General features: G+C 38.0%; 1 protein-coding gene across 3 annotated transcripts in view; it reads right to left on the bottom strand.

Annotated features, from left to right (window-relative positions):
* Window positions 1–19,151, bottom strand: part of ASAH2 (N-acylsphingosine amidohydrolase 2) — a 100,361-nt gene that overhangs the window by 53,741 nt on the left and 27,469 nt on the right. For all 3 annotated transcript variants that reach the window (XM_058298869.2, XM_023589933.3, XM_058298870.2), the window contains 2 exons: window positions 15,717–15,866; window positions 1,488–1,664 (listed from right to left, as the gene is read on the bottom strand). In XM_058298869.2, the coding sequence (XP_058154852.1) occupies window positions 1,488–1,664; window positions 15,717–15,866 (327 nt within the window). The remainder of the gene's footprint in view (window positions 1–1,487; window positions 1,665–15,716; window positions 15,867–19,151) is intronic.

Below are 19,151 nucleotides of genomic sequence, written 5' to 3'. Positions count from 1 at the left end.
TAGAATGAAAGACAGGAGAACCAAATAGGATGTGTCATCCAGAGGGAACAGAACTGACCTTTGCATTGGAGAGAGAAGGGCTGGACCTAGGGAAGGAGTGTGCTGATTCATACCTGAGCTAGCCAGGAGCTCCATCTCCTGCTCTCCCTGGACTGCTCTGCAGCTGGGCAAGGGCTGAGCTAGGCGCTATGTGTCATTTCAGTTATCCAAAACAGGAGACATGTCCCATAAGACTGGAACAAGATTGGCTAACTCCTAAATGTCCCCACCTTCCCTACGCTCTCCATCCCACCACTCTCTAAAGCAATGTTTTCCAAACTTTTTTGACTGTCACAGTAAGAGACACATTTTCATCCTAACTTAATATACACCAACATCTGCATACTGAAATGTTTTGCACAAACTAACTTTAAAATTTGTTGTGCACTATAACATGTTTCAACCTATTTTATTATAACTCTTTTGTTCTAATGCTTATTGCACCCAACAACATTGATTTCATAAGCTATTAATAGATTGCTAGCTGCAGTTTGAAAAACACTGCCATAAAGCAATTTCTGTCCTTGCCAGCTAGCTTTCTGGATTTAGGGATGTGGGAAGGAGTGTTGATGAGTAAGAGTAGAAAGAAACTATACCTGGAAGGCAAAGGAGTGGGGGGGGGGGGGGGGGGGGGAACAATATAAACTATAATCCATGTGGTATAGCAATGCTCCAAAATGTATTCCCCAAATTCAATGATTGTGCTACAATGATGAAAGAGGTTGTTGATGTGGAAAGAGTGGGGGTTGGGGTGAGGTATGGGATATATGGGAACCTCTTATATTTTTTAAAGTAATATTTTGTATGATCTATGTATCTTTTTTAAAAAAGACAATTAAAAAATAATCATAAATTAAAAAATAAATTAAAAACAAAATCATGAGCAAGGGTCCTAAGCAAGAGAACAATAAGCTGGAAGGCAGAGGAGAGAAGTAAAGATATACAAACCAAGAATGGGGAGGAGTTTGGGGAATTTGATAGGAGCACACTGGAGGTCTAGAACTGCTGCAGAGGATTTGAGAAATGAGGATGTGTTTATAAATTAGGTTCCCTTTTTGCTTTTTGGGAAAAGCAAGATAAGATTGGAATTATTTGTAATTAATTTTGATTCCTTGTTGGGTTGCTTTGCACATGACTTTATGTGCAGATCAGGCCACGTGGGCCCTATAATTTAGGAGGGTTTCACACAAAATGTTTTCTAGCTTTTTGGCTGACTACATGGGGCTTATTGCCATGGAACTCTCCTCTCCCACTCAGTTGGTGCCTCAGGCCTAAGAGCCTACAGCTTAGGAAAAGAAGTCAGAAGGAAGTCAGGAAGAGGAAAGAGTGGTAAGACTGAGCTCAGGCCCACATCTATAGGCATCTCTGCGTATCACTCCAACCACTGCTAAAGCACTCGTAAACAACAGTAAAGACAGCTGCCCCAGACTACCTGGCTCTTTGCCTACCTTCACAATGCCAGAAACCACGTACTGAAACGTTCGATTGCTGAATCCTTCACTGGCAATTACAAACACAGTGTACTGGAAATAGCCTGCTGGACCTGAGTGTGTGTGAGTGCCACTCAGGATCACGTTGTCTCTTCTGTACAGCGAACCATATTTACTCTGCAGTCTGTTCAGAACCTTCCAGGGGGAAGAATGAAAAAAAAAAAAAAAACAGAACTAAGACAAGGAAAAACATAGAAGCTCAGCATGAGGAAAGGCTATAAATTCCACCACTGATCCATACCAACAACGTCCCTGTGAAGTGACCCTTCAGCTCTTTTGCTCGAGTAAATCATTAAAGTGATAACAACAACAAAATAGTGACAGTAATGGTAAAGGTAACATTTAATAGATGCTTATTTATACAGGTACAATGTTAGGTGATTTATAAACATTGTGTCATTAAAAAGTCTTTATAACAACCCTAAGAGATAAGGATTGTTAACTCCATTTTAGCTGAGAACACTGAAGCTCAGAGAAGCTAAACGATTTGCCCACTGAGCTAGTGAGTAGCAGAGGCAGGACCAGGTCCAAGGTTCTCCAGCAGAGAACACGGACTCTTAGCTGTTCACCACGCAACACTTAATATTAATATTGAGTCACTGTCATAAGTACTAGAAATACATGAAATCCCTACCACTAAAAATTTTTATTCAAATTAGGAAGAAAGGTAATAAAGAAATAGAAATGTAATATATCATATAGTGATAAATGCTATAAAGAAAAATATTGTTGGGCAAAGAAAACGAGAGTGATGAAGATTAGCGAGAAAAGGTCTTTCTGAAGAGGTTACGATTCAGCTGAAGCTTAAATGAAGCGAGCAAGCTGGTCATGCAAAATCTGGGCAAGAAGGAACAGAAAGTGCTGAGGCTTCTTAACTATTCTGTTGTCTCACTTCCCAAGATGAAGAACTCAATATTTCCTGACACAGCCTATTACTCTTATTGTACTGGGGAAAGCCAGTCACTGTGATGTGAGAACACTCTGGCAATCCCACGAAGAGGCTCATGTGGAGAGGAAACATCTTGTCAGTATTAAATTGCTGGCCGAGAGGGTGAGCAGCCATGGAAGTGGATCCTTCAAGCCCCTGTAGCCTCAGCCACCATCTGAGTGCAATCTCGTCCTACACAAGTGACTGTGCACAACCTCTGTTCTAACACAAGCCAGAACCACCCACCCCAGCCATTCTTGGATTCCTGGCTCACAGAAACCACAAGCAATGCATGATTATCATTATTGTGAGCCACTGAGTTTCCAGATGATTTGTTAAATAACAGTAGATAACAGAAACAAAGAGACTTGGTAAATGCTCATTGAAATATTCAATCAATCAACATCCAAATGCATGAACAGTATCTTGTATGGTACACACTCATAAAGAACACAACGGAGAGAAAGTAAGTGGTATAGCTGAGTACTTATTTCTAATTAGGCTTTAATCAACTGCAATCTGGAGTTTGGTATTATTTTTGGTTTCTTTGTGTGAGACGCTTTTAGGTTTTTTATGTCATAAATCATTAAAATGATCTACTAAAAGTGTCAATCCCGAAGCAAACTTCCTCGATATAGATTAATACCACCTAATACTAGGGAAAATGATGAAAGTTCCTTTAGGACATGGATGGAACATATTGCTTATCTCATGTACTCAGTCAATTCATTGCTGGTTTATGACAGGAGTAATATGTTAAGAAAGATTCTGAGGCCAAATCTAAAATTAGCAAGAAAGCACTTTTATTAATTAGCGATATCTACCTAGTGCATGGCATAGGCAGTATTATGCTGATAAACTGTCTGTCTGGAAAAAGCAAACAAACCCTCATTTGTAGCATATTCCAGTTTCTGTACTGTAAATATACCCAGCATGATCAATTTAAAGCTACCAAAAACTTATCATCCAGCTCATAAAATTCCTGAATTTTTAACAATTGACTCTCATGAGGTGATACTGGTTGGTTTCAGCACATCACTGCTACATAAGGGAGTAGCAGCTTATGGGCTATTTATTTAACATATAAAAAGACATTCATTCAGTCTTTCAGTTTCAGAAGAAGAGCTACATCACTGATAAGGCCAATGAATCAAGAAGATTTTACAAGACATCTTGCCTTCTTAAACTCCCCACATCCCAAAGACAGACTGCAAGTTACCATGTCCACATAAGCAATACTGTGATACCAGGTGCATGTGAAAAGGAAATGAGATCTAACTAGACCGAGATCCCTCTGACCAAGCAGCCTGCATTTTCTCTCCAAACAAGCTTCTGCATTGCTTCTGTTTGATACTAACTCTAGCCCCAACACATATTACCCTCACATATTTTTCCACATGATAAGTACTGCCTGGAGGAGAAATGTCTATAAGAGAATGAGAAATGATCAACAAAGAGACACTGTGAAAGCTGAACAAAAAGGCAAAGGCTGGGAGAGAACTATGGGAAGATGGAGGAGTAGGAAGCTCCAGGAATCATTCCCTCCACCAAAACAACTATTGAACTGGCAGGTACTATCTAAATCGACTACTTTGAAATTCCAGTGTCTAGTGGAACACTGTGCAGCATCCAAGAAAGTGCTGGGGGAAGAGGCTGGTAAACTGCAGTAAGTACTGATGAATTTCACTCTCCCTGCAGCAGAACCATACTCCAGTCCCCAGCTCAATGGCAGGCAGGAGTGGAGACTGCAACCCCGGCTCCTGGTGCAGCTTCCTGGTACCAAGGTGGGACATAAAGACCTAGTCCTCTAAACCCCAGGGCTGTGTGGCCTGATCACTGTTCACTGCCTTTGATCAGCTACTTCATATCACTGGAGGCTGGCTCTGAAGGCAGCAATTAGCCCAATCCCAGTCAGGCAAAAGCAGCAAAGAAATTTTAAAGATAGTACCTTCCCTCAAAACTATGGAAAATAATAAGAGGCTTATAGGAGAGGCTGCTGGCTCCTTTCTGGCCCCTTTCCTTCTCCCTCCACAATGCAGAGTAGAGCTAGACTGTACTGATAGTGGATACCAGGTCCTGTTCCAGATGGTGCAGAGAGACCCTCCAAGAGTACTGAGAAACCTGCATGTCAGAGCCACTCTATCAGAAGGAAGTCTGAAAAAATTGAAATAGGAAACTTCTCTCTGGCTTGTCCTCCCAGAATTTGTCCTGAAGGCAGAGAAGCACATTGCAGACACAAAAACAGTTAAGAAGCAATTAAGTCGAAGTGGCCTGGAAAAAAAGAATGCCCTGCATTAAGTCAAATAATACAGCACCCAGGAAGGAGTGGAAGTCTATAAGAAGGAATCAAGGAGGCATTCATTTGAATCCATGTAGACTGAAAGTGAGACAATTCCTAACACCACTAGCAAACATGAGACTAGGAAAGCAGCTGGCTCCCTGGCTCCTCACTGGCTGAGATAAGACAGAGTGGACCCTGTACTTCACATTTGCCTGAGCTGATCTTCTTGATAGGATGACTAAGCTCTAAAGGAAACCACCAGCCAAAGCAGAACTAATTTGCAAAGACTGTGAAAGGTGCATAAAGCTTTGGTTTATTTGTTTTGATTAGCTCCTGGCTTTCAAGGAAATCTCTGTCACAGCACTAGCTGGATACAAATTTAAGGAATAGACAGATCAGGGACTAAATCCCAGAGTTAACACTTTAAAATATTAAAATTACAATGTACAACAAAAGGCTACAAGACAAAGAAACAGGAAATGATGGCCCATCCAAAGGAACAAGATAAAAATCCACAGAAAACATCAGTAAAGAGGAACAGACATTAGACATACTGGACAAAGACTTAAAGTGATCATCAACATGTTCAAGGAGATAAAGAAAAACAGAAAAAAAACAACTAAAGGATACAAGGAAAATAATGAATGAACAATAAGGAAATCTCTTTAAGATACTCAATGGGAACCAAACAGAAATACTAGAGTTGAAGTGTCAATAAGTGAAATTTTAAAAATTCCCTAGAGAGTTTCAACATCAGCTTGGAGCTTACAGAAGAAAAAAAAATAGTCATCTTGAAGTCAAGACAATTGAAATTATTCAGGCTGAAAATATATGAAAAATACATTCAGAAAAAAATGAGAAAGAACTCAAAGTGGTATCATACAAAGAAAACTCAAATAAATATGAAAGTAGGCATTAATTGAAAATTTGAGGGTTAAAAAAAGGTATAAGACTTACAAAGGCAAAATAGCAAAATGGTAAAGGAAAGTCCTGCATTATCAATAGTTACATTAAATGTACTAAACTTTCCAGTCAAAAGGCAGATATGATAGAATGTATTTAAAAGAAAAAAAAAGCATGACCCAACTATATGCTATCTGCAAAGAAGGGATTCACCCTAAATTAAAAGATATAAGTAGGCTGAAAGTGAAAAAATGGAAAAAAATATATCATGCAAATAGTAACTAAAAGAGATCTGGGGTAACTATACTAATATCAGATAAAATAGACTCTAAGTCAAAAACTATTATGGGACAAATGTAACTGATAGTTAAGAATTAAATAATTATGATTACCAAATCATTTTATAGATGTCTTTATATTACAAAATAGACCTAAAGAATCAAATTGATGTTCCAGAAATCAACACATTTATGGCCATATGGTTTTTAACAAGGGTATCAAGTATTCCCAATTGGGAAATAATAGACTCTTCAAAAAATGGTGCTGAGAAAACTGGACGACCATCTGCAAAAATCAACTCAAAATGGATCGAAGACCTAAATATAAGAACTAGATCTATAAAACTCCTAGAAGAAAACATAGGGATGCATCCTTGGGTCTTTGTGTCAGACAAGTTTCTTTGCACCCAAAGCATAAGCAACAAAAGAAAAAAATAGATAAATGGACCTCATCAAAATTAAAAATTTGGGGATATCAAAGTATTTATAATAAAAATAAAAAGACAACTTGCAGAATGAGAGAAAATATTTGGAAACCATATATCCGATAAGGATTTTTTTTTAAGATTTATATTTTTGTTTATTTCTCTCCCCCGCCCCGCCCCCCTCCATTGTCTGCTCTCTGTGTCCATTCACTGTGTGTTCTTCTGTGTCCACATGCATTCTTGTCAGCAGCACCAGGAATCTGTGTCTCTTTTTGTTGCATCATCTTGCTGCGTCATCTCTCCGTCTGTGTGGCGCCACTCCTGGGCAGGCTATGCTTTTTTCACGTGGGGCAGCTCTCCTTACAGGGCACACTCCTTGCATGTGGGGCTCCCCTATGCAGGGAACACCCCTGCATGGCATGGCACTCCTTGCACAAATCAGCACAGCGTGCAGGCCAGCTCACCACACAGGTTAGGAGACCCTGGGTTTGAACCCTGGACCTCCCATATGGTAGGTGGACTCTCTATCAGTTGAGCCAAATCTGCTTCCCTCTGATAAGGATTTAATATCCAGAATATAAAAAGAACTTCTACAACGAAATGACAAAAAGACAAACAACTCAATTAAAAAATGGTTGTCCAAAAAGATATACAAATGTCCAGAAAGCACTTGAAAAGATGCTCAACATCATTAACCATTTAGGAAAGTGCAAATCCAAGCCATAATGAGATTCTATTTCCACATACACTTGAATGGCTACTATAAGAAAATGGAAAATTACAAGTGTTGGAAAGGATGTGGACAAATAGGAACATGCCTTTGTTGTTGATGGGAAGATAGTCATTATGGAAAACAGTTTGATGGTTTTTCATAAAGTACAGAATTATCATATGACCTGGCAATCCCACTTCTAGGTATATACACAAAAGTATCAAAAGCAGGGGCTCAAGCAGATATTTGCACATGGATGTTCATCACAGCATTATTTACAATTGCCAAAAGATGGAAGCACTCAAATGCCCATTAAGCAATGAATGGATGAAAAAAATGTGGAATAAAAAAACGAAAAAAGTTCTGAGACATGCAACAGGATGGATGAACCTTGAAGACATCATATATAGCTAGATACAAGAGGACAAATATTGTACGATCTCACTGATAGGAAATAGTTAGAATAAGCAAATTCACAGAGTCAGAGTCAGAAACTAGAATATAGGTTACCAGGGGTCAGTGTAAGGAGTTAATGCTTAAACCGTACAGAGTTTCTATTTGGGGTGATGGAAAGGTTTTGGTAATAGATGTGGTGATGGTAGCACAACATTGTAAGTGTAATTAACCCCACCGAATTATATATTTGAATGTGGTTACAGAGGAAATTTTAGATTGTATATTTGGTTTTTTAAAAAATATAGACTTTTGCAACACAGTGAATCCTAAAGTAAACCATGGACTATAGTTAAGAGTACAATTTTTAAATGTTCTTTCATCAGTTGTAATAAATATACCATGCTAATACAAGGTGTTAATAATAGGATGGTATATGTATATTATGCACGATTTTTCTGTAAACCTACCTACAACTTCTCGAATAATATATATACACACACACACACAGATAAGTTTTTTTAAAAATGTAGCCGTGACCCATGAAAGCATTCACTGAGATAGCCTAGATCTTCTGAAAATTACCACTCATTCTCAGAAAATCTTGTGGCACTAAAAGGATTTGTTAAGTAGGGACTAAAAAGCAGAATACAAATAGAATTTATACTGTAAAATTTTGTAATAGTTAGATGAGGGATGTAAAGTAATATGTCGTGAAAAGTTGTCTTTTAAGGGTAGAAGAATGAAATTGTCCTTTACTATTTTATATTATTTTTGAATTAAAAGTCCTAGTGTCACATAATTGGGTTTTCTACTTACTGGTTGAGTGACATTGGCCATATCACAATCTCACTGACTTTCAGTTTTTCGTGTGAAAATGAAGAAAGCAATGTGTATTTTACGAAGATTTTTTAAGGACTAACTATATGAAAGCACTTTGTAAAATTTATACAAATATTAGCAGCAGGCTATTTTAAAATTTTGATTGTAGAAGAAAATAGAAAGCGTACCTATTATGAAATTATTCCATCACTAGAATAAAGGAAACCGTTTAAGTGTGCTTGAAAAAGTGAATTATCAACACTCACTTCACTTAGTTATTAAGTAAATTGGATTCATTTGTTAGGTATTTTATTTAAATTCTCAGGTTTAGCCTTCAAATTTGCTTTAATTTGGACTGTTTAGACTTTTGAGGTTTCCATTTGTTAAAACCCTTAGCTCTTATTACTGCTGCAAATATTGATGTGTAGCTTTGGCCTGTAGCTATCAATGGAAATCAGAAAATCAATAAACTTAATAACTGTTCATTTCCAAACAAAAATAAGTCAAGACCTGATGTCCTTACAATTCTTCAACCAACACAGGAAAATAGTGAAAAAAAGAACTGCCGGTCAAACTTAAAATTCCCCTAACCTACCCATTTTTCACTCTTAAAGAATAATGTTAGGTTTTTAGAATTAAATATATTTCTTTACATGTATTCAAGAATCAAACTCTTAAAAAGATTTTTTTAAAACTGTGACTTCTGAATTTTAAAGCAAATGAAAAGACTGTAAATGGGACACAGAAATCTTATCCTAAACGGAAATTTCTGATATGGATTCAGACACATGGGACTTTGTTCTCAGTTTCTATTTCATTTCCTCTTGCTAACACACTTGAGAAAATGACTTAGAAAGAGTAAGAAAGTCATCCTGTTTTCCTTCCCTGCCTCACTGCTAAGACCACCTTCCCTAATCTTCATTCTAGGCTGGAAATTTCAGTAATCTTGAACCTGAGACTAAGAACCTCCCTAAAACCAGGTTTTTCAAATAAGTTTAATGGTGCTTGATTAGCTACATTTATTTTCACACCTTTCCTTGGGTTAACTTGGGATAACCAAGTGAGTTCATATAAAGGTCTTCCTGCTGGATGGCAGATTGCATGGAGAAGTATAATTAGGAAGAGCTGGCTAAATGGCACCCACTGTTGTCTTGAAAGCATCCACAAACCAACACATTAAACCCCTCTCCCTTTCCATTCCACTCTCAAAGACTATCTTTTGGCTTTCCTATTTCCATTAATGACCACACCATCTCCCAGTGAGAACCTTCTTTGATTCTTCAGAAGTGTGGGACAGTATAGTGCAGTGGTAATGAGCATGGACCCTGGTACTGAGGTACCTTAGTTGCAATCCTAGCTCTATCAGTTCTGAGCTGTGTAACCTTGGACAGGTTACTTGGTTTCCCAATCTGTCAAATGAGATCATAATAGTCATAATTAATATAGATGAAGAACTTAGAACAGTATCTGGTTCATCGTGGGTGATTGTGTTAGCTTTTCTATCTATTCATCCCTAAAACTCATTAGCAATTAATTTTATTTCCTGTCGCCATCCAGTTTCACTTCCACCTGTTGATTTAAGGTTTACATGATTTAGGGGAATTGCCAACCAAAGTTAAAACCCTCCCCTACAAACCTAGCTTCCCTTTCTTGTTATTTCAGCCTTCCAACACTTTGTAAAATTCCCTTATATTAATCCCATCTGTTTGAAATACCTAGAGTGATTACAGATTTCCTAACTAAACCCTCACCAATAGAGCCTGGCTATTAATTTAAAGAACCTGCTAAATTGTGCCCTCACCACTCTATTTCAATCCACATCACACATCATTGATTATATTTATATTACATCCCCACAAGTTTCCTAAGCTTCCCCATTACCCATGGAATTGAAAACAACATGATATCCCAGGCTCTTCACACTTAGGACCAATCCACCTCCTAAGTAGGTCTCCAACTATATCCCAAGAGATGTTCTAATAGACTTCTATCTGTTCTCTCAAAAGAGTTTACATTCCTCCCTTGCATCTTTGCTCATGTTGCCCCTTCCATTTTATATCTCCCCCTCCCCATCTTAAGCATTCAAAATTCTGCCCATTCAAATGTTACTTCATCTATTAAAGTTTTTTTTTTTCCTGATTTCCATTTCTTGACTATCCTTTTGTGTTGGTTAAAAAATAAACCTTCAGAAGGTGAAAACTAATTTCCCTACCCTTGGGTGTGGTCTGGACTTACCAACTCCTTTCCAATGTTTAGAATATGGTGAAAGTGATGCTATGTAACTTCTGAGCCTAGGTAATAAAAGGCATTGAGCTTTCTTCTTGCTCTCTCTTGGATCACTTACTCTTAAGGTAAGCCAGCTGCCATGTCATGAAGCTAGGAAGAGGACTAGCTCATGAGGAACTGAGACTTCCTGCCAACAGCCTTATGAGGAAACCATCATGGGATTGAATCTTACAGCTCCGATCAAATCTACAGATGACTGCAATTTTGACCAACATCTTGACTGCAACTTTATGAGATAACTTAAGCCAGAACCACCCAGCTAAACCACTTCTGAATTCCTGACCCACAGAATGTGTGAGATAATAAGTGTTCATTGTTTTAAGCCACTAGATATGGGATAATTTGCTACATATTAATAGATAACTAATACACCATTGTAATTTACTTCTTCATTGAATTATAGTTATCTGTGTATTTCTGTTACAATCCTTCCTCCTCTCCCCCAACTAGATAGTGAGCTCTTCGGGCACAGACTATGACTCACCTATCTGTGTATCCCCTGAAGTTACTAGCATTGCAAAAAGCAGGTGGTCAAGATGCTTTATCATAATTTGTTGTGAATGCTTCAAACCAATGCAAGGTATTTGTGAAGGCATGATGTATGGGAGCCCTATGTGATGTTATGCATGTTTGCTTTGTAAGTTCACAACTTTTACTGTATACTTACTATTTATGTATATTCATAGATGAATGATATACTTCAATAAGTTTTTTTTAAATGAAAAATAAAAGCAGGTGGTTAATATATATTTTTCCCCTAAGAGAATGGAATAATATCACTGCTAAGAACGTGGGTTCTGGGTTTAGTAATGTCATCAAGATGGCAACATAAGACATTGCTGGGAATGTTTCCCCTTAGAGACACCTATGTAAAAGGGCAGATTCAACTTGCTTGGAATTCTGGAGCATGATTCTGGAGACTGGAGAAAGACTCCACAAATGCTAAATTGAAGAAAACAATAACAACAAAAAGAGAGGGAGGACAATGGTATGGACCTGCCAGTCAAGACCCCTTCCCCCCCACTGGATACCACATGGTTTAAGAGACACACAGCAGCAATATTCTGACCTGGGGACTTGCACCCAGGCAATGACTCAGAGTCCCAAGCACAATCAGGCACAGAGACCCTAGTCGTTGGTGTGTATGAGCATTCAAAGCAGTCCCCCAGAAATCAGACTCACCCATGGCAGAGATATTGACAAGCTGGTACACATCCAGCTGAGTCCCTAATTGCTGGTATGCCTAAATGAAAAATATAAACAAAACTGGCATTTTTGAACACTGACCACATCTTGCTCTGTGGGTCAGAATTCTTGAACAAAGAAGTTAACAGAGGCAAAAAAAAAAAAAAAAAAAAGCCACATGAAAAGGGGCAACTGAATCTCTGTAAGGCAGTATGGACCGAGGACTAAAAATTGGAGTGGAAAGGCAGTGCAGAGTGTAGGAGAGGAGTTGAGCAAATCATAACCTCTGGGGAGGAAAATTTGTACAAAAACAAAGAAAACAGCCCAGAAGTCCCAGAGGAGGAACAGGGGAAAGTAAATTCTCTCCTGAAAGAAAAATAGTCACACAAAATAGAGTAGCCTTAACAGTTACACATGCCCAGCACAAGAGGGAGGTACAGAAAGAACTGAGAAACTCTGAACTGTTAAAATGAGCTACTCTAAATGCTTGCTATCAACTGCGCCAAGCTTTGAAGAAGCCTTAACATATAACCAGGCTACACTGAAACCCTAAGTAAGAGGAAACTGACTTCCAGAATTAGCATATTGTAGTTTGCCAAAGTCTTCCAGTGCAAAGTACCAGAAATGGGTTGATTTTATAATGGGAAATTTATTAGGGGTAAAAACTTTCAGTTCCAAGTCTGTGAAAATGTCCAGATGAAGGCATCATGTTACTTTCTCATCAAAGTCAGCTACTTGTGATCCTGATGCCCCATCACATGGTGAGGCAAGATGCTGCCATTGTCTGCCAGGTTTCCTGCCTTCCCCTCCAGAGGGATAACCAGGAACATGGCTTATATCTTTACAGGCATCCTCTCACAGTTTTGGCTGCTCTGCTTCTCCCTGAGCCCAGCTGTGAGTGATCAGACATTTATTTCTCCAGCCTTGAGCTGCTCTGAGGGCCCAGTCTCTTAGGAGTGTCGTGCCTAAGCTGCTGAGTCTTGAGCCCTTTCTCTCACATGGCCATGTCAAAATGGCAGAGCTCCCTTTTCTGTGTGTCTCCCTTCTCTGTGTGTCTCTCCATTTATATAAGGCTCCAATAATAGCGCGGAAACCCAACCTGAGCCATGCCTCACTGACATAGTCCAATCAAAAGATCAAAAGCATCCTAAGCAAATAATCTAATCAATGTCCCTTAACAGAATGTAATGCAATAAAAAGATGTCACACCCAAAGGAATGAATTAGTTAGAAAAAACTTTATTGGGATTCACCAAATTCAAAATGTCACACATATCAAAACAATCAAATGCCCAAACTTAAACAAAAGATCTTAAGCCATACAAAGAAATAGTAATAGATAGCCAGGCAAGGGAGCAAATTCAAACTTCGTGGAAACATAGATGGTGTAACAACTAATCAAAAATGTTCAGTCAAATCTTCTAAATCATTTAAAGGAGCTAAAAGAAAATATGGATACAAATAAACTAAATTTGGACATAGAACTAAAGGATATAGGGAAGACAGTGTGTGAACAAAAAGAAGAATTAAAAAAAATTTAAAAAGGAACAGAGTATATAGAGATGAAAAACACAGTAATGGAGATTAATATACACTAGAGATGTTTAACAGCTGATTTGAACAGACAGAAGAAAGCATCCGTGAAATAGGATAATTGAGAGTGTACAGTCAGAAGCTAGAGAAAAGAAATTTAAAAACTGAGCAGAGCCTTAGGGATCTGTAAGATAGCATGAAACATACCAACATATGCATTATGAGAAGAAGAAGAGAAGGAAAAGGGGCAGAAAGAATATTTGAGGAAATAATCATCCAAAATTTCCCAAATCTTAAGAAAGACATCCAAGAAGTCTTTCTGTACATGTCCGAGAAATATAAAAAATCCAAACTGGATATAGCCTTATAGCCCTACTACAGGACACATACCAATCAAAATGTTGAATGCTAAAGATAGAGAATTCTAAAAAAAAAAAAAAAAAAAAAGATAGAGAATTCTGAAAACAGCAAGAGAAAGTGGTTATTCACATACAAAAGATCATCAATAAGGGTAAATGCCAATTTCTTATCAGAAACTATGGAAGCAAGAAGGTAGCAGTATGGCATATTTTAAGGTATTGAAAGGAAAATAGTGCCAGTCAAAAATTATTTATCTGGCAAAACTGTCCTTCAAAAATGTGGGAGTTTAAAGCATTCACAGATAAACAAAAATTTAGAGAGTTCATCATCAAAAAATTGCCTAAAGAAATAGTAACAGGGGTTCTTCGTATCAAAAGATAAAGATAGGAGATGATAGCTAAAAGCTATATGAAGAAGTGAAGAGCTCCAGTGGAGGTAATTATGTTTCAGTGCAAATCCCCATAGTATGTTATCCTCAGTATGGAATTCTATCTCCTATAAGAGTTAGAATAATACAACTGAATAATAAATTATCATATTTGCATATTATGAACACAAAATATAAATAGGTAATGTGCGACCAGAAAAAAAAACAAAATAAAGAGGGAAAACAAAAGGGCATAGGAGTAGAAACTGCATATGCTACTGATGTTAAGATGGTATCTTTTTGCATTATTAGGTTATAGACTTAGGTTACTTAATACAAATCCCAGGGTAACCACAAAGAAAATATTTAAAATATTACTGAAACAGAAATGAGAAAGGGAAAAATCAGTTAAATCACAAAAGAGCAATTACACACAAAAGAATACTGCAATAAAGGAAAAGATGGACAAAAAGATATATAAAGTATAAGAAACTAAGAACAAAATGGCTGAAGTAAGCCCTGCCTCATTGGTATTACCCTGAATGTAAATGGATTAAATTCCCCAATCAAAAGACACAGATCGGCAGAATGGACTTTTTGAAAAGCACAATCCAAATGTAAGTTATTTACAAGAGACATATTTTAAACCAAAGAAGTAAATAGATTGAAAGTGAAAGGAGGGGGAATTTTTTTCCCATGCAAATAGTAACCAAAAGAGAGCTATAGTAATATTAGGCAAAATAGACTAAGTCAGAAACTGTTGCAAGAGACTAAGAAGGACATTAAATATCAATAAAAGAGCCAATCAAAAAGAAAACAAAACAAAATAAAAGGAGTCACTCCAACAAGAAGAAACAACAATCATAAATACTTAAGCATATATGCAGTGTATAAATATGTGAGGCTGACAAAACACTGACAAAACTGAAGGGAGAAATAGACACCTCTACAGTAATAGTTGGTGAATTCACTTTCATCAATGGACAGAACATCTAGACAAAAAATGAATAGTCAAATGCAGAACTTGAACAATACTATAAATAAACTAGACATAACAGACATATACAGAACAATGCAAAACAGCAGACTACACATTGCTCTCAAGTGCATATGGATAGTTATCCACGATAGACCACAGTTAGGTCACAAAACAAGTCTCAATACATTTAAAAAGATGGAAATTAAACGAAGTATCTTCTTGAACCACAGTGGAATGAAACTAGAGATCAATAAAATGGAAGAACTAGAAAATCTACAAATAAATGGAAGTTCGAAAACACATTCTTAAACAATCAATGGGCCAAAAAAGAAATCACAAGGGAAGTTTAGAAATATCTTGAGATGAACAAAAACAAAAACACCACTTTTAAAAACCTATGGGACACAGTGAAGACAATGCTCAGAGGGAAATTTACAACTCCCTAAATGCTTGTTTAAAAAAGAAGCCCTCTAATCACAGACCTAATCTCCTAAAAAAGAACAAACTAAACCCAAAGTGAGAAAAGGAAAGAAATAACAACGATTAGAGCAGAGATAAATGGAACAGAATTTTTTTAAAAAAATCACAAGAACCAATGGAACCAAAAGTTGACTCTATGAAAAGATCAGAAAAATTGACAAACCATTAGCTAGACTGACAAGGAAAAAAGAAAAAGAGAGAAAATGTAAGTAATTAAAATCAGGAATAAAAGGAATCTCTCCTCTCAATTACTTACCTCCAACCTGAGTCGTTGGGATACCATGCCTATGTCAATGCTGACAAAAACCATTCGATTTGATCCATCAGGTTCCGCCATGATAAAAGCACGACTAAACAGCCTTGTGAGGATGCCCTGTGCAGTCTGGCCACTTTTGCTATATCCCATCTAAAGAGGAAGAAAGAATCAGAACTGCTCTGTTTGACTAACTTGCTACTGAAAAAACAGTCACAATTATTAAAAAAATAGACTACCTATGAAAAACAAAGAAAAAATGACACTCTGGCATGAAGTGAGATCATATAGGAGTTTTCAAGAATAACACCAAGTTTTCTGCATAGAAAAACTTGAAGGCAATGTAACAAACCAGGCTAGCTGGAGCTATTCACAGGGCTATAGGCAAGAAAGGCGCTGGGTAACTCACAAATTCCACTATCACATTGGAAACCTTAGGTAGGGCCTTTCTCTTCTTTGAAATGGATCCTGTTCTCCAGCCTGTTTAAAGGTACTATGAAAGGAACTGTTTTCCCTATGTCCACCTACATTGCTCAAGAACATCCTGAAGATTGAAGGGTCCCTCACTCGTATAGCTGATTTTTTTCTGAAGAAAACTTTATCTTTATGTGTATGTAATCATTCCTGAGACTATTTCACCCTGGCTTTTTACCATATTGTCCCTCCCTAAGCCAAATCAGATCAAATACACATCTCCTAAGTTCCTTCTCTCACCACATCCTAAAGCCCAGGGCTGTACCAAGACCTTTAGAATGTCCACTCTACTGCTTACTATACTCCTCATCTTAGTGTTTATTTAGGATTCCCATAACAGGGCCACTTTTCAAAATGGAGAGAAGGGAGTAATTCCTGGAATTCAAAGATTATGTGGTAGGAGGCAGAAAAATCCCATTGGACAGCCCCATGTACTGGTTTCCTAGAAAAGGGTTAATATAAATGAAAATTTCCACTATCATAGGCAAGAGTTTGCATCCTAGCAGCCAATAGGCCACACCAGGCCCAAAGAAGTATTTTGTTATGCTCACAAATATTGGCCCACACCATATATCCAGTCTGAACTAGTGTTGCTAGGCTGCCAAAAGCAATATACCAGAAATGGGTTAGCTTTTACAATGGGGATTTATTAGCTTACAAACTTAGAGTTGTAAGGCCATGAAACGTTGATACCAAGGCATCATCAAAATGATATATCGTCCCTTCTATTTGAACCTATAGTTGGTGCTGGAGTTGGTAGGTGTATGTCCAAGAGATTCAAATCTTTGAGCTGGGCCCTGAGCCTCAAGAGAGTTGCAGTTCATTGGACCCACCCAGGACAACTAGAAAGGAGGTGATGATGGACAACCACCATACCAAAGAACCAAGAGATTCTACAACTGCAAGCAAGAAAGTCCCATCCATCAGCTAAATGGGACCTAAATCCTCTCTCAAATACAGGTGAAGTGGGCATCACCATCCCAGAGTCCTCAGGTTTGGGGAATGAAGTATGGACTAGAGAGGACTTACTGGTATTTTACTATAGACTTATTGTGATTCTAGCAATGGAAGAACTTTTATCATTGATGTGGAGGCAGTGGCCATTGGAATTCTGAGGTCAGGGAGAGGGAAAACAGCTGAAATATGGGGGCATTTTCAGGACTTGGGAATTGTCCTGAATGACATTGCAAGGACAGATATAGACAATTATATATCTTGCCATAACCATACAAAATTGCATGGGAGAGAGTATAAACTACCATGTAAACTAAAATCCATGCTTAGTGGCTATGCTCCAAAATATGCTCATCAATTGCAATGAATGTACCACACTAATGAAGGATGTTGTTAATGTGGGTAAATGTGGGCAGTGTTTTTATGTAACATTTACATAATCTAAATATCTTTAAAAAAAGAAAAGTATCTTCTTCCTGAAGAATGGTTACTGATACTCCTGGACTCCTCTGTTACATGGCAAGGCACATGGTAGCATCTAGTGCTCTCTCACTTCCATTCTGTGTTTCATTGCTTCCAGTTTCTTGCTTCCTTGCCTTTCTCTCTCTGTCTGAATTCCACTCTCTTATAGAGGACTTCAGTAAGAGGATTAAAACCCACCTTAATGAGGTGGTCACATCTTAAGATCCTATTCACCAAAAGATCTTACTTACATTGGTCTACAACCACAGGAATGGATTAACTTTAAGAAAATACTTTTCTTCAAACAATCACAGTTGTTATTGGGGATTGAATAGTTTCTCCTACAAAAAGCATGTTCAGGTCCCAACCCTGGTACTGCAGATATGAACTCATTTGTAAACAGGAACTTTGAAGATGTTATTAGTTAAAAGTGTTCAGAGAGAATGCTACCATCCCAGTGCTGGGAGATGGTGGGGTCTGTACCCCAGTGTTCATGGAGAGCCTAACCACCATTCCATTTTTAAGAGGGTGGGATCTTCACCCCAATGTTTGGGGAGAGCATGGCTGCAGTGCAAGCACTTGAAAGGGGTGGGCTGTTGCTCTGGCAGGCTTAGAGGATACAACCTTGATCCACAGATGACTCTCAGACCTCGAAATATAATAGAGTTTGCCCTGCTGGGTTTTGGACTTGTTTGGGACCTGTGACCCCTGTTTTCCTTCTAATTTCTCCCTTCTGGAATGGGAATGTATACCCCAAGCCTGCTCCTCAAATGTGTACTGGGAGCAGACAACTTGTTTTCTAGGTTTCACAGGTCCATCAGAGGATTTTGCCCCAAGACAGACCACACCCATAACTGATTTTGATGGGAATTTTTACTTAGCCTTGTTTCTGAAATGACATAAGGCTTTTGAGATATCGTGATGGAATTAATGTATTTTGCATGTAGGAAGAACATGTCTTTTTGGGGTCCAGAGGACAAACTGTTGGGGACTGAATGATGTTCAGGTCCTAACCCCAGTCTTGTGGAAGTGAATTCATTTGTAAATAGGAACGTTGAAGATGTTGTTAAGATGTGCCCAAATGGAATGAGGGAGGGCCTTAATCCAATATGACTAAAGTCCTTACAAGCAAAGGAAAAGAAGCCATGAGGAGCAGCCAGAACTTGGAAGTCAACAGAACCCTGAAGAGAAAGGAGAAAACACTCCCATGTGCATTGCCATGTGACAAAAATGCCAAGGATCAAGAATCACAGACTGCCAGCCCCAGCACAGTCTTGGGGAGAAAGCATTACCTTGCTGATGCCTCAATTTTGACTTCTCCTAGCCTCAAAAATGTAAAGCAATAAATTCCTTTTGTTTCAGCCAATCCATTATGGCATTTGTTTTAGCAGCCAGGTTTTTCAAACCTGAGAGCCTTAAATTCTCAAATCATCAATCCTATGATTTTCTGGCTTTGCTTGAAAAACTGAGATTCTTGTATTGTAACAACCAGCTAGATGACTTTCTAATTTGTAATGTAGTCCCTACCACCTTCTACTGCCCTCTAAA

Source organism: Dasypus novemcinctus, chromosome 6 (assembly GCF_030445035.2).
Source record: "Dasypus novemcinctus isolate mDasNov1 chromosome 6, mDasNov1.1.hap2, whole genome shotgun sequence".
Classification (NCBI taxonomy): Eukaryota; Metazoa; Chordata; class Mammalia; order Cingulata; family Dasypodidae; genus Dasypus; species Dasypus novemcinctus.
Note: the sequence above shows the minus strand (reverse complement) of the source record. Positions and strands in the feature narration are given on the sequence as shown.